The sequence below is a fragment of the Dipodomys spectabilis genome, unplaced genomic scaffold, assembly GCF_019054845.1.
Source record: "Dipodomys spectabilis isolate Male_0828 unplaced genomic scaffold, ASM1905484v1 ptg000197l, whole genome shotgun sequence".
Classification (NCBI taxonomy): Eukaryota; Metazoa; Chordata; class Mammalia; order Rodentia; family Heteromyidae; genus Dipodomys; species Dipodomys spectabilis.
Genome location: NW_024870874.1, coordinates 7,058,622 through 7,085,149, shown reverse-complemented (window position 1 = coordinate 7,085,149; position 26,528 = coordinate 7,058,622). Strand labels below are relative to the sequence as shown.

The 26,528-nt window shown below is 36.2% G+C and overlaps 1 protein-coding gene across 1 annotated transcript in view; it reads right to left on the bottom strand.

The window, feature by feature from the left end:
• Met (MET proto-oncogene, receptor tyrosine kinase) overlaps nt 1-26,528 on the bottom strand; it is a 107,652-nt gene that overhangs the window by 10,787 nt on the left and 70,337 nt on the right. The window contains exons 6-16 of the mRNA XM_042696004.1: nt 23,861-24,021; nt 22,415-22,517; nt 22,172-22,308; nt 21,013-21,174; nt 19,910-20,009; nt 16,209-16,427; nt 9,722-9,868; nt 7,861-8,017; nt 7,531-7,671; nt 3,990-4,220; nt 1,906-1,986 (exon numbers count right to left, since the gene is read on the bottom strand). Of these exons, the coding sequence (XP_042551938.1) occupies nt 1,906-1,986; nt 3,990-4,220; nt 7,531-7,671; nt 7,861-8,017; nt 9,722-9,868; nt 16,209-16,427; nt 19,910-20,009; nt 21,013-21,174; nt 22,172-22,308; nt 22,415-22,517; nt 23,861-24,021 (1,639 nt within the window). The remainder of the gene's footprint in view (nt 1-1,905; nt 1,987-3,989; nt 4,221-7,530; nt 7,672-7,860; nt 8,018-9,721; nt 9,869-16,208; nt 16,428-19,909; nt 20,010-21,012; nt 21,175-22,171; nt 22,309-22,414; nt 22,518-23,860; nt 24,022-26,528) is intronic.

Below are 26,528 nucleotides of genomic sequence, written 5' to 3'. Positions count from 1 at the left end.
CTATTTCTGTAGTGATTTTCTAGGGTACACACTGGCAATTTTTTCTGCATGGGTCAGTAGTAAATAAGTTTGGTTTCATGGGCCACATGGTATTTGTTGCAAATGCTCAATTCTACTACCAATGTATAAACCATGAAAAAATCCATTGACAAATGACTATCTCAAAAACCTTACTTATGAAAATAGTGGTCGGTCATACTTTCTTTTTACACTAGAAGAATTTGAAGACCAATTATCATAAATACCTAAATAATAAGTATCTAAATACCTAAATACCTGGAAAAGACAATGGAAGTCAATATGGACTGAACAGTAATCCATGTACACCAAGAAGGAAATATTTCTTGGTGTTAGGATTGTCCTGAATACAAATGGCAGGGCATAAGAATTCCTATGAACCACATTTATTGACTGTAAGACTTAATTACTTGTAACTTTGTTACGTTTTATGTAGACTGTCCCTTTACTTACTCTGTAATTGGATATTCAACAAAATAAACTCTAGAGAATGGTGCTTAGCATGAAGATTTGCATTTAAAATGGCTGAAATGGTGTGGCAATAGTGTATCTTGTGGCAAGTTTTTCTATTTGTTCATTTAATTATTTTAATATAATAAATATGTAAAATGAAATGTTGGTTGGGGGCTGGAACTCTGAGCCTGGACACTGTCCCTGAGCTCTTCAGCTCAAGGCTAGTGCTCTACCACTTGAGCCACAGCACCACTTCTGGTTTTCCAGTGGTTAATTGGAGATAAGAGTCTCACCAACACTCCTGCCCAGGCTGGCTTTGAACTGTGATCCTCAGATCTCAGCCTCCTGAGTAGCTAGGATTACAGGCGTGAGCCACTGGTGCCTGGCTGGCTAATGGTTTTAAGGCTGCTGAAAACTGTAGGTAGAAAATTAGAAATGGGAGGGGACTCTGGGTGGTTCACACCTGTAATCTTAGTTACTCAAGAGACTGAGATCTGAGGTGGTTAATTGGAGATTAGAGTCTCAAAGGACATTTCTACCTGGGCTGGCTTTGAACCGTTATCCTCAGATCACTCAGAACCATAATTCAAGGCCTTGTGCTGAAGAGCTCAGGGACAGTGCCCAGGCCCAGAGTTCAAGCCTCATGATTGACAAAAAAAAGAAAAAAAAAGAAAAAATACAAAACAAAAATTAGAAATGGGAGATTTGTCAACAAAAGCAGTGCCAGAGAAGTTGTAGTATACAAATATATTGGCTATATAGTATTGTAATTTATGGCCAGAATTATGGTTCTCAGTTATTGATAAAGGTTAGTATGTTTGGAATTCCCTGTTTCTTAAATGAGTGTGCAAAAAGATTTTCTTAGTAAGAGCTAAATTTTTAAGCAATATTCCAGCATCAAAAGGGAGGAAATTTAATTTATTTGGAACACCTCATTCCCTGAACATGCGAATCAGTGAGGTATACCATGCTTATGATTTTCTGCCAGCATATTTTTCTTCTGTCTTATTTTTTAAAATCTTCTTAATGGAAAATTGTGGTTGAAAAATAATTACAGTAATGCCTCTGGGTAAAATGAGTCATTACTACTTTATGTGCCAGCATGCTTCCAACAGTTTCCATAAATGTCATTTTCAAAACAAATATTATAGGCCCAACATAGTTAAATGATGGTTCACACCAGATCCTTATTTCTCCTATACCCTAACTTATGAGATCTTTGAGGGGTGTGTGTGTAATTTCAGAGAGAATATCTTCATAAATGTTTAGATCAAACAACTTTTCAGAATTAGACCATAATTGAAGCAATAGTTCTTATTTTTTTCTATAAGGAAAAGTGCTAGTCAACACTTTCATTTTATACTACTTATTATACACCACCATAAGTTACACACCATCCAAGTATCCTTCATTGTTTAGTAAAGTGAAACTTACTATTCAAGGATTTCACTGCACAGTGAATTTTCTTGCCATCATTGTCTAACAAGGTCCCATGATAAACACAGCCAAAATGCCCTGTGTGAAGGAAAAAACTTGATTACAACTGTATAATGTTTAATTATCCAATAATTATTTATTAGGCCCTTCATGACCTGCACCTCTTTTTTCTGTATAACAAAAAAATGTGGGGGGGGGAGGGAAAAATGTACTCATTACTTTATTTATGTAACTGAAACCCCTCTGTACATCACTTTACAATAAAATAAAATTCTTTTAAATGTGTTGGTTTTGATACTTGGATGACCTATCAAGTGTGTGTATTTTCTATATGTATATTTGCATGTGCATGTATATATACACACACATCTTTATTTATACAGATTTGCTTCAATGGTGTATGCAATATTACTATTTAATAGATAGTAGAAACTTCAGCTGACATGAATATTATTAAAGACTGTTATAAAATATTGAATCATGGCAGAAAAAAATAGGAATCTAAAAGTATTTTTAGGGATCAAATAATATTTTTAAAATATGAACATTTTTAATAAAAGAAGCTCCCCATATTCCAGTAAACTGAAATGAGAAAATACTAGAAATAATTTTAGTCTTATAGAATAAGGATTTCCCCCGTTAGTCACTGGTTAATATGTAAGCCAGATTGGCAGAAACTGAAAAGGCAAGTTGCCTAAATGAAACAAGCTCACTGTGACTCATTTCATGCATTTCCTTCTGGCTTTAACCACATCATTTCCCAATGGCAGCCTTTCATCCAGTGGCAATAATTTTTTCCCAAAGGTGCCAAATGTCTGGTAGCTGTGTAAGTCATTCAGTTAATTCTCTCAGCTAGCCAAAAATGCCTCAGTGCTTAGTATATGAGTGTCAGGCATTAACCTGCCCTCTTCTAACACAAAGATCAATAAAATAAAACTCATGGTAATAAGTGTCCCTATCTCCCTGAAGACAAACATAAATAAATATTAATTAATATTTCTAGATGGTTACTGATTATTACTTCTAGAGAAGTGATTGTTATTTTAGCACCTTTCTTGATTTTCAAAAGTTGTAATTTTACATCAGATATTAGAAGTAGAGCATAATTAGCAAGGGTACACACTCTAAAATTGGTGTAATTACTGAATTTTTAGGCAGATAATACAACTGTATGTTACTTTCATGTGAGGTATGGAAACAGGCTTGTGAACAGTGAAGTTTCTCTGAGAAAATAAGCAGCTTGCTCAGGATTAAACCCTGGAGTGTGGGATAGGGAATGTGGGCACACAGTCACAGGCAAAGGAGAAGACTTCCTGTTCATGTAAGGCAAATAATTCCTTCCATCTCTCCTGTATCAAGCTGGCAGATACCTGCACAATCTCCTACAGTACACATAGAATAAAAGGGATCAGTGGCCAATTGTTAGGAAGGATAAAAAAAAATTTAGAAAGAGGAAAAAAAAGAAGTGTGGAGTTCATGTCTTGACTTCTGGTTAGTTTCTTTCCTTGCTAAATATTTCCTCAAATATTGTTTATGCTAACTGTTATTGCTGCCTTGGCTGGCTTATTACAAATATTCATTCCCCTTTGTATAAAGAGATTGGAGTGCATCGTGCAGATGATATATGTCATTTCAGATTAGGGGAATGCTATAAATTCCCTGCCTCTTCATGCTGTCCAGTGGAGTACAAACTGCTTTATGAACCAGGAATTCAAAGAGTTCAACACTGTTCTTGGGATAAAGAAAGACTACAGGGAGTTGTGAGTGAAAATGTTGGAACTTAAAAAGGAAGTAAATGATGCTTTCTATGAAATTACAGTTGCTAGTCTGAGAAAGAAGAGGAAGTGGTGGATTTATTTCTAATATATGTGGGAAGGAATCCAATTGCTTCCATGCACAAGGGCAAGTCCCCATGGATGTGATCTGCAGGGCTGCATTTTTGCAGAACAGAAACCACATGCACTCATTATCAGTGTTGTTAGTAACCTTCACCATTGTCTGCGTCCCTAATCTGCAAAGACAGAAGATAAAATCCTTACTGGAAAATGGTACTTAACCCAAAGCTGAATGGAAAGACTTACCTCTTCCTATGACTTCATTGAAATGCACAATCAGACTGCTAGGCCCAATCACCACATGCTGGACTGCTTGGACCAACTCTGGATTTAGAGCACTGAGGTCAATGTGGACAGTATTTTGCAGTAATGGACTAGATATATCAGAGTCTCCACTATTGAGGATGGGGGACAAGTCTGTCAGAGGATACTGTGCTTGTCTGCATGACCCATTCTGGGAGGAGTTAGGAAATTGTTCTGCAAGATAAAGCAAATCAAAAACAGCAGTGAAAACTCAATCGAGACTGCAAAAACAAGCTGAATCAATAGGGAAGCTAGTGTTTTAAAATTAAAGAAATGATGGTTATATTATTGAATGGGCCAGAAAGAACCTTTACAAAGAAACTGGTTTGTGAAAAATGGTAATAAGTTAGGAAAAGATACTGACTTATTCATACAACCATTTTAGAAAATGTTTACAAATTTTCTTTCAAAGAAGACTAAGTGTCATCTTTGCAATCTTGCTTACCTTCAGTTTCTTTAGGTTTTAATTAATAAGCTAAAAGCCAAGCTTAACATTTAGTTATATATATATTATATCCTTAAGATTGGAAAATAGCAAAGTTAGAGACTAAACAATGGCCCAGTCTCACAACAGTCCAGCTCAATGTAAGAAACGAGAAAGATGACGTTTGAGACACTAGTATTTATTAGTGGAAATAGTTATACAAAACCCATATGGATTCCCAGAAAAGGAAAATTTATATGACAAAATAGAAATAAACACATATAGATCCAGTAACTTCGATTTACAATGCTTGAAACAAGAAAAAGTGGTTTCGATTTTTGGATGATCTCAGATTTTAGAGTTTCTGCACAGGCTTCACTGGTTGAGTATTTGTGATCTGAAATATAATTACATATACAGATTGAGCATATCTGATCTTTATACCTCAAATCTGAAATGCTTCAAAATCCAAAATATTTTGAGTACCAACATATTGCTCATGTTGAAATTTTTATGTATGTGCTTGTACTGACTGAATTCAGGGCCTCATGCTCTTACGGGCCTTCTTGCTCACACCTGGTGTTCTAGCACTTGAGCCATATCTCGAGTCCAGCATTTTGCTGCTGATTAACTGGAGGTGGAGTCTTGCAGAGTTTTCTGTCTGGACTTGAAACTTGAATTTTCCAGGTCTCAGTCTACTGATGTTTTAGATTTTAAAGCAGTTCTGATCTCAAAGTTTTGGGTCAAGGATATTCAATAGTTTATATATACATTTATAAAACAACTGTGAAAATTTTTCACCTTGTGAAAGATGGCTACACATCGAATGCTGTCGCTGGAGCAGGTAGCTTGTACTAGGTTAGTGTACCATCTCACTACATAGCTGAGGACATTTGGATAGAAATCAGTGATCCTATAAATTGATCTTTACAACCAAAGCTCTATAAGAACTTCAGGAAAGTACTCTTGTCTAAGGAGAAGTTTTCTCTTTTTATTTCATGGTTAAGGAAGTGGGATTTGAAGAGTCTTTTTTAATGTCCAGTGAAGCAGAGAAGACTGAACAAACCACCTGGTTTGCCCTTTCTACTACATCTACACACTCCAACGTGGAGGAAGCATAACCACAGCAATCAACTGAAAGACAAACTACAGAGGCAAGGTTCTGAAGAGTGGCATGTAACACAGAGGGTTACGTGGTGATTCCCTATTGGCCTCAAGAGATAATAGTTTGAAATAAAAGAGAATTTGAACTTGATGGAAGAAAGCTGATAGCACTTTCATCACTTCTAACCCTACATAAGCATTTTTGATATTTTTTGTACAGTGAAGAGTTTGGTTAAAAATAGATACTTGGTTAGAACATTAAATCTCAAAACGTGGTATCAGAAAAGATGTGAGTCACCTACATTCATAATAATGGACACTAGCTGCAAATAAGACAGATTCAACCTTACAGGAAGAATCCAGAGAATCCAGGAAGTACCTGAAATGTTGGGTAGGGAAAGGAAGAGAAAAGCCTAGGTCAATGCTTTTTTCTTTGTTTCCAAAGGGTTAGGTTCTCCAAACCTTCTTTGGAGGACTAAAAACAAAATGAGCCTCTTTATATTTGGACGTTTACCTTTATTTCCCAAACATTTGCACCAGGAGTTCATAGGTAGGAATTCTCAGAGGTGTAAGAATTGATGAAAATCCTTTGTCAAATACATGACAAGTGTCCTCTGGAAGGAAAATTCTATTAACTCCTTAGCTAAGTCCAAAAAAGGCACAGAAGCTAGTTTAGATCCCCAATACATGATGCTCAGCCTCTATGGAACAACTGTCAAGACGATCTACCACTAAGAGAGAGAAAAGCTCTTCAGTTTTCTCATGGTTAGGTTCTGCCTATACATATCCTCATTCTTCCCTCTCTCTCTCTCGCTTCATTCACTATCATTTCCGTGATAGGTAAGAGGAAGAACTCATTTTTCTTAGGCATAGTAACCAAAGTTTGCTAAGGAATTCAAACGATTAGCATAGCTGTTGTTTTTTAACAGAATATTTGTGATTTTTTTTTGTCTCAAGTTAGAACGACTATATATGAATACAGAATACTGAAATTAGATCTAAATTTGAAAACAGTAAGCTAGGTTTCATTATTTACCCATATATATATTTTTAAAGGAACGGATTTCTAATGGGAAATGGAATCCTATGAGCATAGACACTAAATCTCTCTAGAAGTAAAGAATTTTCAAAAATAATGAGGACACAACCATTAAAAAATGTTTAAATGTTCAGTGCCTTATTACTCTTGTACTTGTTTGGATGAGCAACTTCTAACTTTCCAGTATCCAAAACTGTCTGTGACTCACTTTATTTGTCCAAAGGTAAATATTCAACTAGGGAAATGCTTGTACTTGACTCACGTCCTGTAGTTTCTAAAGATAATGGAGCTGATACAATACAGACATGTTGCTTTGACCAGGAGAGTTTTAAATAAAACAACGTGAACTGCTTTGGTGAACCTGACCATTATTAGCCCTACTGTTTTGCAAAACAGATGATGTTGGCCCCTCCTTCTTTAATAGCATAACTGAGGTTTACTCAGATAAGATTCAAAATATATTTAAGTCCTAGAATGTTGTAGGTAAAAGGGTGTGTTCACAGAGAGTACCTCAAAAGATTATTAATGGTTATTTCAAATGTGTAGGGTTCAATGATAAAAAAGTAGCAGTTATGTATTTAAATTAAAATATATTTTGTAGCTTAACTGTTTCTGAGTTGCTAAAAATGACGTGAGAGTTCCACAGCATCATGCTTAGTCCTTTGATCAAAGGGTATAAAATTAAATTTTGTTCGTGAGAAGAGAGCTTACAGACACTAAAATTACAATGTAGACATGAGTTCATTTTAAAGTAAGAGCCATGTAACTCTTTGGCAAATTAAATAGTTCTTTGGAGAGGCAAATGTTTTTCTGCTTTTATAAAACTGTATGAAGGAAAAAGCAAAAACAATCAACAATGCCACAAACTGTGGTGGTATATGTGTAGGTATTTCTCAGAGCAGTAGTCTGAAACATACCTTCTGGAAAAGTGGCTCGGTAGTCTACAGATGCATCGGAAACCATTTCTGTAGTTGGGCTTACACTTCGCGCACTTACAAGCCTGTCCAAATGAGGAGTGTGGACTCTTGCATCATAGCGAACTAATTCACTGCCAAGATCTTGAAACAGAAAGAAAGAACTTGTTAAAGATTTGGCTATCACAATTCTATTAGACTTTGGCCCAGGGTCTAGAACTAGACAGTTTTATGATTGCCTCCAAGAGCGCCCACATGAGTAGATGACAATATTAAACTATATCGGCTATATTCATAACACAACTTTTAAGACAAAGAACAACAAAAGCGCACCTTTAATTTGCTTTCTCTTTTTCATCCACAAGAAAAGTCCGAATACTAGTAAGAGTATTATTGATATTGAGGCAACACCAACAATCAATCCTGTGAAATTCTGATCTGGTTGAACTATCACTTTTCCAAGGACAGTTGAAGAGACTGCTTGTTTCCACTAGAAATAAAGATAAAAAGTCAGAGTTCAGCCATGGGAGACACAAGATATGTTATTCAGGGGAATTATGATTTCTCTGTCCCAAAGCCCACCCACTAATCATCATTCTGAAAATGGAATGGCTGCCTTCAGAGTAATAGGAGATTCCTTAAGTCTGCCTTATTATTCAAATAATTAGGGAATACTGACACAAGGTACTTCTATGACACCTAGCTGTTTCTATTTGTACCTAGGTATTAGGGTTAGAAAGATAAATACAAAACAGTCCCTGATCTTGAGGAACTGGGGTACATTAGAAATATATAATTGTAATACAATATAAAATAAACCATAGAATTAGAAATCAATAGTAAGATATTAATTCTGTCCTATGGCCAAAGAAGGAATGACCTCTCTTAAGAGACTAATAATCCTGTAATTATGTGAAAATCAAGTCTCTTAATATTTTCATTTGTTTTGACATATGGAAGAAATCTCTTAGGTCCCTCCCAGTTCTAATATTTTATGATGTTTAGTACATGTGGTTCATTCTGAAATTCCAATTATGATTTCACTATTCAGTCTCTAATTTTCATATGGTCATGCACATATTGCTTAGTAGTTATGTAACTTATGCTTAGGGCACTGAGAAAGATTTGGAACTAGACAATGGTGATGATTATGCAATACTATGAATGCAATTCATGTTACCAATTGTACATTTAAAATGTTTGACATGGCAAATCTTATATATATTACTATAATTTCAATAAATTAATAAAGTACATTATATACCCATTGAATAATATATATGTATATATATATATATTTTTTTTTTGGTCAGTCATGGGGCTTGAACTCTGGGCCTGGGCACTGTCCCTTAGCTCTTCAGCTCAAGGCTAGTGCTCTACCATTGAGCCACAGCGCCAGTTCCAGCTTTTTCTGCTTATAAGGTGCTAAGAAATCAAACCCAGGGCCTCATGCATGCAAGGCAAGCATTCTACCACTGAGCCACCTTCCCAGCCCTTGAATTATATTTTTAAAATGGGTAAATTGTATGGTTTGTGAACTGTATTGAAAGAAAGCTATTAAGAATAATGAAAAAAAATCATTCTGGTACAAGGTTATCTGATTTAGCTGTCTTACTTTGTCCAGTGTCTATATCTTCTTTTACTCAAAAGGTTCCATGTATTTGTGGCCTCCTGGGCTGGTAAGAGGCAGGGGAAGTGACATTCTTAGATGTGTCTTTATTCCCTTGCTGGCCAGTGTGAGTGTGAGTAGAAAGGCCTTCTGAAACTTACCCAGCTAAGCTTAGGGAAGGAAACATATTTTTAAAAAGTCACTTAAAAAAAATAACAGTGACTCATGCCTGTAATCCTACCTACTCAGGAGGCTGAGATCTGAGGATCACAGTTTAAAGCCAGCCTAGGCATCAAAGTCCGTCATATTCTTATTTTGAATAAGAAAACCGGACGTGGCACTGTGGCTCAAGCAGAGACGCTCACCTTGAGCTGAAGAGCGCAGGGACAGTGCTCAAGCCCAGAGTTCAAGCCCCACAACCGACCCCCCTTCCCCCCCCAAAAATATAACAGCTAGGAATTGAGGCTGAGCTGATGAGCTAAAGCCAACACACAAATGAGCTTTAATGAATTATTTTAAGCCTACAAGTGACATAATTACATGGGCATCTTTATTTACATCATGAGAGGAATTTAGGAACCCCACCTCTATATTTAGCTCACTGTTCAATTTCAGCAGGTCATTGGGGACTGTACATAAGACGGCTTCAGAATGTGAGTGTATATTCTCACAGCTCTTATTTCCAACTCTTAACACTCCACCTTTAACTGCTTCAGGATCAATATCATTTCCCTAGAAAGAAAAAAAAAGGAGTTTTTAACACTTCACACTTTTGGAATGCTCACAATTGTGAAAGAATATCATATACTATAAACACAGACTATGTTGTGTGCCAAGGCATGTAATTTTACGGTACTCATAATGAGAATTGGGAGGTCGAAAGGGAATATGATGATTTCAGGGCGTTGGTCAGGAATTATAGGATAGACCTCATCCAATTGGACTTTAGAGAAAAAAGAAGATGGTTTTACATTGTTAGGTTGGAAGGCATAATAGCTCTAATCATCTGTTGTTTTGGGGGTTATCAAAGCATGGCAAAAGGAAAGCAGTTTAGAAATTTTGTTGCTATAGAGCCTAAAACTGTCTAATGCAATGATTTTCAATATTGGCTTCACTTCTAGAATCACACTGAAAGTTGAAGAAATACAAATGCCTGAGTTCCATCCCTAGAGATGTGATGTAATTGCTGTATGTCAATACATTTCTGTTTAGTTTGAGTCAGGCAATTTCTTTTCAACCTTGTTGCACATTTGCATCCTATGCATAAACAAATTCATTTTCAAAGGAATTCCTATAAGATGTCAGATGCTCTTCATTAAGTTTTGAGAGCACGATTATATTGGTTTGAACAATTATATAGTTACATAAGAATTTTAAAAAATTACTCAATTTGACATATTTATTTAACCAAAGTTACCATCAGGAATTATTAAATTATTAACATTTTATTAAAGAGACCAATCGTTAGCCTTGGGAATGAAGTGCAAATACAAGTAATGAGTATAGTTATTTATTAAACAGGCCATTACCTTTACAAGAGATCTATCAAAGCTTATTACTATTTTTCTTACAGACAAAGAACAGATAGTAATAACTATGGTCTTGTTACTTCGCTTTACACAATCTTTTATAGTTGGCAAATCCCCACAGATTGGTAGATCAGACATTATTCTGGAAAAAGGAACAGGAAGAAGATGCTCCTTTATAACATGAAGCTAGAGTCTAAGAAAGAATGTGAACATGCATAAACCCTATGCTTATGGTATTTCTAGAGGCAGTATGAGCAATCCATTGATCCAGGTCAGCCACACAGGGCAATTCAACAGAGAAGCACATAAATCTAGAAGGTCACTTTGGGGCTTCAAATGACAACTTGTTGGGTAAGTTAGAGGGGGGCGAAGGGCCTTACTCACATATTGGAGGGAATTCAGACAATGACAGAGAGAAGAGATTAAAGAGCTAGCGTTTGATTTATGAGAGAAGGACTAAAATGTGTCTTGCTTGCTCAGATAATAACTAAGGCTGGGGGAAGGGATGATCACATGACATTTACATCTCTAGTACTCATTCTTTTCAGCTTATGATCTCCTTGGGTTCTTAAACAAAAGCAGATTTTCACAACCACCACCCACTAAGGAGCACATGAGAAACACTGACTTACAGAATAAATCACTAGCAGCTTTGTATATGTAATATTCTAAAAGATTTACAAAAAATAAAAGATAACTGCCACGAAAGTGATATGACAGCCAGGACTATCTGTGAAAAACTAGGTACAGGTATAGGCTACTTTGTGTCATTTAAAGTAAATGAAGCTTCACTGAGTTCTGGGAAAACTATACGTTTAAAACCTTTATGAGGGCTGGGAAGGTGGCTCTACCACTTGAGGTACAGCGCCCAGGCCCAGAGCTCAGGCCCCACGACCGGACCCCACCCCCGGCCCCCAAAAAATCTTTATGATTTATTATCAGTGATCAACCATTATTAAACACAATTACAAAACCAACTCAGTTCTTCAGTCACTGAAACCACAAAAGATGAGAATTTAAACAAACTGTTTTAAGCAGGGAGGGCTTTCTGATCTTTCATTCCTATTTATTTATTTATTTATTGCTAGTCCTGGAGCTTGAACTCAGGGGCTGATCACTGTTCCAGAGCTTCTTTTGCTCAAGGCTAGCACTCTTGGCCGGGTGCCAGTGGCTCACGCCTGTAATCCTAGCTACTCAGGAGGCTGAGATCTGAGGATCTTGGTTCAAAGCAGCCTGGGCAAGAAAGTCTTTGAGATTCTTATCTCCAATAAACCACCAGAAAACCAGAAGTGGCACTGTGGCTCAAGTGGTAGAGTGCTAGCCTTGAGCTGAAGAGCGGAAGACCCAGTGTTCAAGCCCCATAATGGAAAAAAAAAGGTTAGCACTCTACCACTTGAGCCACAGCACCACTTCCACCTTTTTCTGTTTATGTGGTACTGAGGAATCAAGTTCATGCTAGGCAAGCACTCTACTACTAAGCCACATTCCCAGCCCCTGATCTTTCATTCTTTACATCATAGAATCATAATTACCCTGCAAAGATATCATCCACATAGGTATAATTGTCATACCTGCTTTACATACGGAAAACAAAGGTTCAAGGGAGGACTAGGTAATGAAGCAGCTTTAATTCTATTTGATACAAATCTACTTTGCATCTAATGCGTGTTAGACATAATTCTAGTTACAGATCTATAAAGATAAATAAGAGTTTCTTCCTCTTACTGTAGTGTTAAAATGGATGCATTTCTAAAGTGAAAGCCAAAGTCTTCCAATATGTCATATAAAACCCTATCTTGTCACTTTCCTCTTTAACTCTATCTAGGTGTGTTATTATGTTTCTAGTCAGGATTCAGGCCTGAAGATGCTGAATGTTTCAGATGGCAACAGAACAGATCAGAGAGGAGTGGAAGGGAGTGGTCTAAAAAAGAACTCCCTAACAAAAAGGCTTCTGGAAGTTCTCAGATCTAGTTAACCACCAGGTGACTCTAATAACGGCAGTAAGACCATTCAGCCCACTGAGATTTGCAGCAAAAAATCAGTGAGTTGGTGAAAATGGTGGTGATAGTGGTAAGGCAGGGTTCACCCTTCATCTAAGGATACGAGTCCCTCTGCTTAAATTCCAGGCCAAAGGACCAGGCTAGAAAGTACCCAAACTTAATTCCACAAGGTATCAATAGGCAATTGAAGAAAAACATTTGGGAAAAGCTTGGCAGACCAAATTTAAGTTGTTTTTTTTTTTTCACTGTCTCCTTGGAAGTCTCCGCTCTTTAATATATGGAACCACAATTCCTATTAATTGGCCTGGGATGCAGTTTCATAGAACGTCTATTAAAATGTGCAACATGGAAGTGGTACTGTGGCTCAAGTGGTACAGTGCTAGTAGCGTTGAGCAAAAAGGAGATCAGGGACAGTGCCTAGTCCCAGAGTTCAAGCTCCAAGACTGGCAAAAGGAAAAAAAAGTGTAACACAGGGTAAGACTAGTTAGGAATAAGATAAGAACACCATCAAACAAGATTAAGTCTTGATGCTTAGCAAATCAACTCTGATGAATGAACCCTTCCCTTCTATCCTGTCTGGGCTGAGAACTGAACTCAAGTTAGTTGTGGTTAGTTTGGAATCTTTAGGCACATGAAAACTTAAGGAGACTTAAGCTCCTTCTGAACAACACTTGAATTGTTATGGCTCAGAATAATGTTTTTGGTACCTAACCATTAATGCTGACCTCTGCTAGACCTCCCCAAAGTCTGTTCTTGTGGTCACAAGGTCATACCCAACTTTCTGCTTTCCTGCTCCCTGCTTCCTGACCCCTTTTTCTGTGTGAGCTGAGTTCTCCAGACTGGATGTAGGAAACACATCTGATTACCACATATACCTACATGCTCCAGGAAAAGAACTAGCGGGTCAGTGCTAGGCAGTCCTTACTTTGGCATTAAATATTGCAATTCTCTGCTTTCCACAAAGCATACTCATGCACAGTTAAGGTAACTGTGTGCGTGTGTGGGGGGAGTTTCTTTACACAGAATCAAATTTTAAATGTTTGTAAACGTTTAGAGGTATTTTATTTAACAAACAGTATAGCTATTGAAATACAATATGATAAAAGTTCCCTTATTGTGAAAAGTGTTGGAAAGTCAATAAGAAAGTGAGTACAAGAAGGATTGCAATGTACTGGAATTTGGCTTGACTGTGAGCCCTAAGTTTGTTGTTTCCTCCCTAGGTGACCCCAAGACAAGTCATCTAATATTTTGAAACCTATTTATCTGTAAGCGAGGATAATCATTACTGACCTCTTAACCTCATGGATCCATGGGGAATGCAAATGAAATAATATATGCCATTTTGCCCATGTTAACTGTAAGATTCCTTATGAATATGAGGTCTTGTTGATAGAAGAATAGTGCACTACTGGGTATTCTCCCAAAGATGTATATGTCTGATGACCACTGTGTACAGCTGGTCCTGGTGCACTCAAAACCTTGTTCCTAACTACCTCTTATATCCTTGGGGTTTCTGAAGCACTCTGAGGAGTGACTTGTCTTTAGCTTCGATTGTCTTCAGTCTATTCTCTTGTCCCAAACTTGGTTGGCTCTTATGCCCAAGGAAATAGTCACTCCATGACCAACTGGTCATGGAGGCAGCTCTAAAAGCTGCGGCTGGAAATAATTACAACCCTTCTTTTAGCCAAGAAACCTTTGCAGGTAAAGCTGATTGCAAAGTGTGAACTGTTGCTGGCAGTTAAGAGAAACATCTCACTCTAAATTTACGATTCTTTCCATGACACTTTTATTGATGGAAGACAAGGACACTTTACACCCATATTTTGAATGATAATGGATCAAGCACCACATGCAATGGTAAGGGCTGCCTTTCTTTTGATAAAACCAAAAATAAAGACATATGGCTTCTCCTTTCCATTCTCATGCTTCGTTCATGTAGATGTAATCAATTTTGGAAACTGCTGAAGAGTTAAGTTGCTGTCACAAGAGATAGGCTTATACGCTTTCAGATTTCCCCTGGTGAAAGAATAATCACGATACCAAAACAACCACTCTAGACTATGACAGGTGCTATTTACTTGTTAGAGGAAAAAAAAAAAGAGTAAATCTTTACTGCTTTATGCTGAACTGGCCATGTTGGAGACACCATTCATTGGCTGAGATGATTTCAGATCTTGGGGTCATTTTTGGTCCAACAATTTTGTATGCTGTAGAATAATAGGAATAATTTATAGAAGAAGTTTTTTCTTCTAAACAACAATGTGCTTAGAAGGGTAGATAAAGAAGCATTTATCTCTGATCCATTCATCTGAGATAAATCAACAGAACAATAGTTTCCTTGGGTGTGAAACTATTTGCACATAAACCTCTGTTTTCACCAAGAAGCACCAAGTGGAATCTTTAAAACAGCAAACACAGTCATTGTTGAAGGCAAAAGGTCACACTAGATTAGTTTTTATTCCAAGGGAAAAAAAAGGAAGTGATAAAAGCTCTTTCTCCTTTCCTAAAACTAATTAAAGAAGCAGATGAAAGAACTTTGCTGTGGTAAACATGCTGTTCATTGAAGCAGGCCTCCATTTAATTTCATGCTGGGTTTGCTTAATTATTGTACAAATACAATGAGTGTGAATGTGTGCACGGGTTGGTTTGTATTGGTAAAAAGCAGACAAAAGTCCAGGGGAAACATATTCCTTAGATGGAAAAGTTTACAGCAACCTATATTGCACCCAAATAAGGATGGGCTTATTGCCTTGTGTTTATTCATATTTATACTCAGATGATCTTTCAAGAAAACAAATCTGTCTAAAGAAGAAATACATTGTTGTTCGGAGAATAAATTGGTGAAGGATAACTATATTTCTGTTTCTAATGACTAGTACTGGATAATTGAAATCGTAATCATCTTGCCTCTTTTATTATTATTTGAAGTAGAAATGACTTAAGTGACATCAGAGATGTATTCTAATCTTTGGTCTGCAATTCATGTGTTGGCTTAATTGCTTCTGTTGAGATGTAATAGGCTGGCTTAGGAAAGGTGATCTGTTATTACCCATGACATTATTTTTAGAGGCTAATATGTTACTAAGGTAGTAAAAAAAGCAACCTGTTTCATTTATAAACTAGCTTACAGATGACCAGATGCAAAACTCCATGTATTACAAGGAAGTACAGAATTACAGTTGAGGCATTTACTTCCATGGCCTTTGCTGCTTATCTTATAAATGAGCACATTTAGGTAAAGCATACAGGGAATGTATAAGATCATCAGGATAAAGTGTCCCTGTAAGCTTGAGCCTCTTTAATACATTTGTGTTCAGCATTTGCTATTTTTAAAAATATATACACAAAAAGGAGTTTTAAATGCTCCATTAAAAAGCAATCCACACTTATCTTTTAGTCTTATGCCAAAAAGGTTTGCTTTTCAGAGCTTAGGTATTTGCTGATGTAGAAGATACACTGACCAAATACAATGATTCTATTCATATTGCCATGAAGTTAATAGAGTTCAAGTTGATTTAAGAGACCATTTTAAGCAATTCTTACCTTAATTTCGAGTACATTTTCATTGCCCATTGAGATCATCACTGGCTTTTCAAAAGGCTTAAACACAGGATTATGTACATAAATGAGATCAAAGTTTTTGGAAAGGATCCCATCTAACATGAAAAAGGCTTTGGTCTTCAGGGGGAGTTGCAGATTCAGCTGCTGCAGTGAAGGAGTGGTGCAGCAGATGATCTCCAAATTAGAGCGGTGTGGACATGCCTGGAGGACAACACAATTATTATCCTCTGTCAGAGGGCAGCGCTTGACAGGATCCATAGCAACTTCCAACTTTACAGCTTCGGAAAATCATATATACAAGATATATATGATGTATATGTTATATATAGTATGTATATAATATTGAGAGAAAGCCTGCACTTGAATTCATAATGTTAAAGACATCTTATTTCTGGAAATATGACAGATGCAAAGTTTTCCTAAGGACTCAATCTTCAAAGGAACATAGATTTTCACTTGTCCAAAATGAACTATGGTGCTCTTTCTGCAGCTGACCTTTACTCCATCATCTTACTTAAGAAAACAAGACAACCACTGGGAAGGACCACTTTCCGGTGTTGTGAAGCAGCTATGGCTGAGTGGGAGCTGGGCTTTGTGGGATTACAAATTCTTGGGTCAGATGCTAGTTTTAACTCAAGCCATAGGAATGGATGCAGAGCCCTTACTCAGAAATCTGAATTTCCTCATTTAGGAATTAAGATTAGAATATTATTCACAATGTAGTATGCTGCATGGTAAGTCACCATACAGTTAATATTATAAGTAGATTCTTTTCTCATGTGTGTTAAGGATCTGATACCAGTTTTTGTGGAGAATATTTTACAGGGTTGGTTACATTTTTTTTTCTGATAATCCTACAGGTTGGAGCCATAATTATCCTGTTAAAAATGAAGAACTAAGGTTTGCAAACATATTAGACCAGGCCACATTCTAGAGAAGCAGAGTAGGGTATATACCCTAAGCCATTCAATCAATAGTCACTGTCTTAACCCCCATGCTATACTTCTTAAAAAATTACATTTTCTATATTGGTAAATATTTTCCTATGCTCTCTATTTTACAAAGGCTCTGCTATTATTATTTCATGCCCTTTCATCTCACATTTCAAATCTTCCCCTTTGAAATTATGATTTATGGAATTTTGGAAAGTGTGGTTTCCTCTTTATTGTACTTAGGCTAAAACTAGCGATATAAAGTGGCACATTTACAGTTAAATGGTTGTGTTTCTTCCCCCCCAAGGAAAAGACAAACAAGCAACAACATCCCTTAGATTTCCTTTTCTTTGACAAGCATACTTGGAAATAAAACAATTCTGTATGCCCACAATAGCAAATGGCCTCAGGATGTACATAAAAAGCACAAGCAGAATTTGGTCCTTGATACTTAAAAAATTAAAAAAATATTGTACATTTAAGAATGTATGTTATAAGGAGATAAAATGACATACAACATGAATAAAATTCAGTTTTATTTAGTTTCACATGAAATTCATATTATAATACTAAGCGATATTCATTTTTTAATCATCTTTTTCAAAATGGAAATGAACAATCTTACTGCCAATATAATAATTCTCTATGTAACAGCCAGAACTCTGAAGCCACATAAGAGGCTGTAGAATTCTCAGACCCAATGTGCATTAACCAATGAGGGGATATTTTGTTAAGAAGGCAATTACATTTTAGAAGATTTGAGTTTATTAAACTTAAAAATTATTGTGGCTGGACCTATATATTTAAATCAGACCCGATCACAAGTTTGTATTTATTAACTGATAAATAGGTTCAATTCATCATGGGCAACTTCAAATTCTATAAGCAAGAGGGGACATGGAAAAAACACTTCTCTTTACCAGGTGTTTTTCACAAATACCAAAATAGTAAATAGTGAGATAGTAAAGAATAAAAGAGGTCCACTTAATGTTCCACTCTTGTCCAATTCCCATGCATAGTTCTATTGTACCAACATGTTTGTGGCTAAAACAATAGAAGTGTACATTTCCAGATAGGTTAACAGATAAGATTTAATCTTCCACTATTGTTTGACTCTCTCTGGGGGAAGTGCATCTCTTATATTGGACACCTGGATGATTTCTAATAAATATTTGACTATGAATAATTGAACTAAGCTAATAGTTGTTTTAAGGGTCATTTGAATAACGGTAAAGGAGATCAATGAAAATTTAGTTATTAACTTTAATAATGAAGCTTCATTGTTAACAAAACCAGTAACTTTTCAAATTTTTACTCTAAAAAATCACATGCCAATACCTAAGAGGGTATTTTTATTTGGTTGATGTAAAACTTTCTCTTGGTTATGGAGAACTGATGTCCTCTAAACTAATAGCAGTGGTTATTCTAACTTTGTTTGTGGCCATGTCTGAGGATTGGCTTCAAAGCCCTTTACTTCATGTGGAGACTCCCTAGAGTACCATCTCTTAGGAATATGATAAAAATCTAATAATACTCCTTAGAGGTGATGCAATGTGGCTGATTGAGAAGGTCAAGAAAAATCTTATTTGAAATGACCTTATTGTTTGGTGATTTAGCTTGACATTTTTGGCCCCAAATTGGTTTTTGTAATTAAAGAACACTGTGGCTTTATTCTTCAAGAAATATTGAATGGGAAATCTCGAAGAAAGTGCTGTAATTCAATCTATCACCTGCTCAATCAAAACACTGCTTGAGCAGGAGCACTTAGAACTCAGTTATTCTAAGTTGAGCATGCACGTCCAACTCGATTACAGCATTTCATAGTAGAGAAAAACATTGCTGAAAAGTATGGATGTTTGGAAACTCACCCAATCATCTCCAAATCTAAACTAAAAATAAAATTTTAATGTGACTTAGTGAAATGGTTACAGTACAAAATGGGTCAATTACTTAAATTTGGGGGGGGGGAATTACTTTTAAGGAGGCAATTAGTTAAATTCTGATTAACCTTGCCAATAAAATAAGAACATGTGGAAAAACAACAAATACCATCTACATCTAAGAGATAATAGTGTCCTCCCTTGTTACTTGGCAATGTGGTAACCATGGGACATACAGAAGAATGGGGATGTAAGAAGACACTATGTCTGCTGCTTTAGAAAGAAAAGTAGGTTGCAGAAAGATTATAGGCTTTATCCAAGAGTTTTCTTAAAATAGCACCTATAGTCTATAGTAAATAGGGCAGTAAATGGACATAGGGCAGTGCTATGATGTTCATTTTTCTATGGCCACTTGACTTTTTATGAACATTTACTAAGTTTTACATAGTAAGGGGTTTCATCATGACATTTTCTTGTATGAATATTCAATTCACCTCCTCTATTACTTTTTTCTCCATTTTTACTAGTGCATACTAATTGTGCAAAGGGTTTTGTTCACTGCAATATTCCCAGACATGCATATAATGTACTTTTATGGAATTTACCCCTCTCTTGAGAATACTGTTATTTCTATTCTTATTGTCTTTAAAAACTTGTCTCAAGTTGGTCTTCATTTGTATCTTAATATTTATATGTGTGTATATGTTTACAACATCATCCCAAGCCTAAATGGTTTTTGTCTGAAATATGCCACTAAGAAGGTAATTAGCAAACTTTAAAAACAAAAACAAATGTCCCGTGTGCCCAGGAAGCCGCATGACAGAGCAGAGTGACAGAAGCTCCGAGTAGGCCCATCACTCCAAAGACTTACCACTGTGTAGTTCCTTCCAGCTTCATACACACTTATTACCAGCTTTGAAACACTAACTGAATTCAGATTTCTTCCAATACCTGTTATTGTACTTCCGCCACTGAAAAAAAAACACAGTAGAAAGAAAATGGGAATCTGAGAATTTTCTTCCCACCAAACATTTTAAGAGGAGGTTCTATTTTTCCACATGCACTGAATTAATGCTGGAGGAAAAGCAATAAATCAAATGGAATTTCAGGGGCAACTCTTCTTTGGAAATAATGTTATTTGAAAATATTGTTACAAATTTCTATTTCATAAGATGCAGAAAGATCTTTGCATGTTTCTGTAGTTTTTTTTTTTTTTTTGTTGTTGTTCATAGGGCTTGAACTCAGGGCACTGTCCCTGAGTAGGCTGGTTCTCTACCACTTTGAACTATAGCTCTACTTCTGGTTTTCTGGTGGTTAACTGGAGATAAAAGTCTCATAGACTTCTGTCCAGACTGGCTTCGAACTGCAATCATCAGATCTCAGTCTCCTGAGTAGGCAGGATTACAAGTGTGAGTCACTGGGTCCCAGTACCTTTGTACTTTTATTCACCAAATATAGAAAAAATATTTTTTTGTCTGTAAAAAATAAACAGACAATATTGTTGCTAGACTGATAGAATTAATGGAAACAGGGCGGACTGAACTGAGTCCAACAAGATACCAACTCAAAGGGAATCTGGTATGGGGAAAAGCTGTGTGTAAAGTAGGCTAAATGAAAAAAAAATACCCTGAAAAATGGACAAGAAAAGGTGAGTTCACCTTTTCTTGGGGGGGCATATTACTGTACAGCATTGACATATATTTCAGTGTACACAATTTATGGTAGCTTATTGAATTGCTTTTTCATATGTTTAAAACATAATAGAATGAAATGCTTCTTGTCATTAAAAAACACAGCTAAAGTCAAATTGTACCTAGTATATTAGTACAGTTTTCTCCAGTGAATTAAACAGATAAGCTTTAGAAGAAATGCAGTAGCATCAAAGCTAGGGGTAAAAATGTAATTTGTTTTGACTCTTCTACAGTGATATATATGATCCTTATTTTCTTATAGCTACCAGAAGTGTTTGCTTACCTTACAAAGGATTTGGTAGGGTGAATTTCATAGACAACAGGATCTTCCCGGTAACTGAAGCTGCTGGTCTCTCGGTTGGCTAAGTCTATTTTCAGTTTAACAGGAAATTCTGCTGAAATGGTTTGGGCTGGGGTATAACATTCAAGAACAGTATTTGACACACTGAACAGCAACGACAAAAAAAGCAAGAGGAAGAAAAGGAAAGAAAAAAAAAGACCTTAGCTATTAGAGATACACATAACTTAGAATTACATCCATAAATCAAAGGGTATAACTCAATGACTCCTAAATAGGGATTTCCTGAGATCGTCTGGAAACAGCCTTTTAGTGTAGGCTATTTACATCTTACTGGATCCCAAACTTAGCTCTGTTGTTGAAAGATCATCCTTTACTTTAAAAGATTTGACATTTTAAGCAATCTTTAAAGAACTTTTGGTACTTGAGCAAATTGAGCTCTTTCAAGTCTAAGAAGCAGAAACACAACTCCTTCCAATCCCAGTCTCCTCTATTTCTTCCACCCTCTGTGACATACTCTAATTTTAAATCTTGATGGAAATGTGTATTCTAATTGATTGGCATGACCAGAGACTCACATTTGCAATGTAGCTAGGGCACTGAGATTATCACAATAGGAAGATAAAACTCAGAAAAGCAATTAACATATATAAAGGAAAGGGTAGAAAAATCAGCAAAAGGGAACAGATTAATTTGGGAAGGAAACAATCTCCTCAGTAGGATAGTAAACATTAAAGAAAAAGACTTTTTTCTTTACCGAAAATAGTGTCCTTAGTTTCCTAGAAACAGGCATTAATCTAACAGCATAAGAAATGAAAATAAATATTGTGTACCTGTATGCAAATGATGAAATGAAATCTCTCTTATATAACTAATTTTTTAAAAAAGAACTTTTGTTTTTTGCCAGTCCTGGGGTTTGAACTCAAGGCTTAGGCACTGTCCCTGAGCTTCTTTTGCTCAAGGTTAACACTCTACCACTTGAATCATAGTACCACTTCTAGTTCTTTCTGTGTATGTGGTACTGAGGAATCGAATCTAGGGCTTCATGCGTGTTAGGCAAGCACTTCTACCACTAAGCCACATTCCCAGCCCCACAAAAATGTATTCTAATAAAATGTAATAAAATAAAATAAATTTACAACACCTTTTTAAAGTGCATGTTTTTCCACCAATGGAAATGTGTCTAGAGTTTCCACTGTTTAGGTATTTTCCAGTTAAAGTAAGTAAAGTGCCTCCAGCCTTAGGACCATAACTTGGAGAAATACTTGTTATTATAGGATCCTGAAAGGGAGATAAAAACAAAGAAACTTGTTAATTTTATTATTCAATATACATTCGCTGAAAATCAAATATCTTAGTTCTTGAGAAAAGGAATGCTTGGACTTACTACATAAGAAAATGTACTGTACTGGGTTGCTCCTCGACCATTTGAAATAATTATAGACATATTGAAGTGCTCATTCATTGCTGGACCAACTGTGCATTTCAACCTGAGGGGGGGAAAAGCAAAATTAATATGCTACAAATCCACAAGCATTTTCTGGTTTGGCTGTTGTTAATGATGAGATGTTAACTCCAAATTCTGAGCTGATGATTGAACAGTAACGAGAGTTTCATGGTAAGCATAAAGGCTGAAAATTGCATGTCTACTTTGTACTATTATGCTAAAGTTTATATTAACTGGAATAGAATATTTACATAACCCAAATAGGAAACATTAGGGCTCCCCCATGTAGATTTTGTCAATTAAAATGAGTACAATAATCTTAGTCTATAAAATTGTAGCTGTAGTATTTGACACACGTAAGACACATGTATTTTAGTAACATTTGGAATAATCTCGCTACAAGGAATTCAAATCTCTTCATCAAAGTATGTTAACAGGGACATTTCTATGGTTGTATTTGTCATATGTTTAGTAAATTATTTAAAGGCTAACAAAATTCACCTTTAATTAGGCTTTAATTGGGGTTTTGATTAGGCTTTCCACAGAATGATCTTATAGTTCTGAAAAAATTTAAATATAATTTGTAAGTAACTTTTAAAAGAAGAGAATGAACTATTTTTCATTTTTCCAAGTTCTAACTTATAATGCAATAATTAAGAAACTGATACGTGTGACTTCTAGAAAAGATTGTTTTGTCATTGAGAGCTAACTATTATAAACTGATTGTTTGGTATAAGTGAAATTAATATAATTAGATCTTTTGTAATACCAGAATAAAGTCTATTACATGCAAAATTAATTCAATCATAAGAGATTCAACCAATAAAACCAATGTTAGCACATGGTAACCAATAGTTTCTGAATTCATTGTTCAAGATGGACCTTAGAGCTTTTAAAAAGCACATATGGACTATAGCAGAATGAATATAAATATAAATTTAAGTTCATTCAGAAAGTCTCAAAAATGTGACTTGGAGGCTTCACTATGTTACCAAGGACTTCTATGTGAATTTGGATAAAGGATCTGTATTAAGTAGCTTATTGACTTTCACAGAAAAAAGCCTTTGGAGTCCATATTTGAAGATTAGAAAGATAGAGTGCCATTCTTTCAAATCTAGCCAATTGCTGTTGGGTTATAATGGCTGCCAAAACTCTGGAGACCAGATTTTTTGATTCTTCACCTAGGCCATGTTACTTTTCTCTTCCCCTAATTCTCATAAGTAAATCTGAGCAAAACAAAACAAGTCTACAAGTTGTACATCAGGCCAAGGTCTTTACTAATTCAAGAATGAATGTTTTGAGCATTTTTTAAAACCAGTATTCATTCCAAAACAGGACCCATCTTCCATTCCCAGCCCAACAACGCATAAATTTGAAGATCCTTACATATTTGTGGTGCTCTCGCTCAGGGTCAAGGTACAGCTTTCGTTGCCAAGGAGAACTTTGGTTTTCCTTAAATCAAATTTATTATTTCTCTTGAATCCAAAGTCCCAGCCACATATGGTCAGCATTGTCCCTCCTTCAAGAGGTGCACTAGTTGGGAAAACCTGTAAGGTCAACAGAGAACTTTAAAACAATTCAATATATTATTACATTTCATATCAGTAGAAAGCCAAAACAACTACTTAATAAATAGTAGGAAATTCTTCCATTCTCCCACAATCTAGTAAAAGTTGAACTTGGGCTAAAGGAAAAGGGTCAAAAATTCCTGAGCATCTGCAACAAGCATTAAAGCTACCTGACATGCTGATGATACCCAGCTGCTTAAGGAGTTCCAGAGATGGGATAGAGAGCCAGAGTTAGCCTGGGTGGCAATGAGGGGTCTTTGGAGCTACTCTGAAATGAACTCACTTTTTATTTCTAAGGCTCAGACTCTCATTTACTTGTAACTGATTGCAACTTCTCCTTCATGAGACTCTGCATCAAACTCTGGTCCAAATTCCTTAATAGGCCTAGAAGTGAAGGTCCAATAAATGTTATGTTGTGTTTTCTAGCTGTGTGCACAACATGCTTATTGTAACGCAGAGAAGAAAAAGAAGCTGCACACCAAACATATCTCTTTTGGTGTGCAGGGTTTGTATAGTTGCATTCAACAGATGTCATAATACTAAATACATAGATGGTATTTAATACATGTCTGCTTTCTCTCTCCCTCCCTTCCTCCTCTCCTTTCTCCTCCTCTTCCTCCTTTCCTTCCTTCCTTCCTTCCTTCCTTCCTTCCTTCCTTCCTTCCTTCCTTCCTTCCTCCCTCCCTTCTGCATCATCTATATGACAAGCACTGATGAACATATATATGACATACTTTTTTATCTTTATAAGTGGATCTACTTCTTTATATCTATCAATTCATATTGATTAATGATGGGATTTTCATTGTCCTTTAAATGTGGTCTCCATTTACTATATTGCATGTACATGACATATAATTAAATTGTGTAATATTTAATACATACAGAACTCCAGAAATAGATGGAACCCAAGCCAATACTCTGGAAAATTTCCTAATTTATCCATTGTTAGTATATTGCATTTCATTTTTTAAAGATTAACTTTTTGCCACATGTTTGATATTCAGTCAATAATAGGTTCATTGCATTGCTGCAGCCTCACTTTGGTGTGGTAATGTGAAATTTGAGGTTATTAATAAAATTTTGTCAGCCATGATATAAGCATTAGGCACTTACCATGTCTGTAAGACAACTGTTCTGAGGCTAAAGCTATTTAAGCAGAACACATTTCTAAGTTAAAAATAAGTTTCTCCTACAGAGCTGTGTGACAATTGAGAAAGGAAATGCTCTTTCGGGGGACATATTGTAAATTGTGCTGAAAAGTACAATGGTGGGAAAGCTTAGCATGAAGATACCAGCAACTCAGACACTAGCAAGAGTATTTGCTAAAGCCCAATTTTGTGCAAATCCTGTAGAAAACGTTTTAGCAAAATTCAAATTTACAAACATTCCCAGTTTTCTTAAGTAAATAATCATGGACCCAAGTCTTAACATATCCTTGTTACCAAACCCCATAAAGTCTTAACTTAATGCTTTTATGATATCCATTTTACCCATAAAAATCCATTACACAGTTGTGCCTTTCATGACCATTTACCTCGTCTATGTGGAGCCAAATGAGAACTACTAGGGCAAAAAAATCTGTTTATTATTATACTAGAAATCCAGTAGGAGAGAACAAGACATCCAACCCTCCCAGGACTCTCTTCAGCCTGAAGCCGACACACAGCTGCTGTTCCCTCTTCTAATCAGAAGACTCCCCCACCTAAAACAGCTGCCCAAGGCTGATGTGGGTCTGATCCTTCTACCTACTTCCCCAGTTCTATGGAAAAGCTGAAGTCTGTCCCTGGACACATGTTATCACTTTCAATATAAGGTAAAGTGCCTGGGAGATGATTTCAGAAAAGACTTGGAGAGTTGTTTACCTGGTACACCAGCAATAGAGATGGATATTATAAACCTCTAGATTCTCAGGCTTCAAAAGGCCAGCTCTGTCTAGTTTTTCTCTTTGGGCTCCTTTCCTCTCAGCTTATGGGACAACCTTCACTCTTCCATGGGTAAGGGAAGGAAGCAGTCATGGACCACACACCCTTGAACAGCCCCAACAATGGGCTGGCAAACTCTGAGTTATCCCAAAGCTCAGAGAAACTCAGTGAACAGGAAATGAGTGTCTGACAGAAAGCCACAGAGGCTCTGTCTCCCACTTCTCTGGCTGGGGAAGACACAGCTCTCATTCTATCACTGATGGGCCAATTCCAGCAGTATTTTTAAATTTAAGATCATGGTTTTTTTTTTTTAACTCATTAAGATAAAATATGAGAAAGGTTTTTTTTAAAGAGTCTTTGACAATTACAATTCATAATGAAAGACTCCTTTCTGCTTTAACATGACAAAAAAGTCACAGATGTCTTTGTGGTGGTATATGATATTGTCTTGCTGGTTTGGACAACTGCAAAGAATTTCAGCCACTGATCAGCATGTACCTTGAAAAGCAGGTTAACGTGTATATATTGGAAACTGAAACTATATATATTAGCTGGATTTTA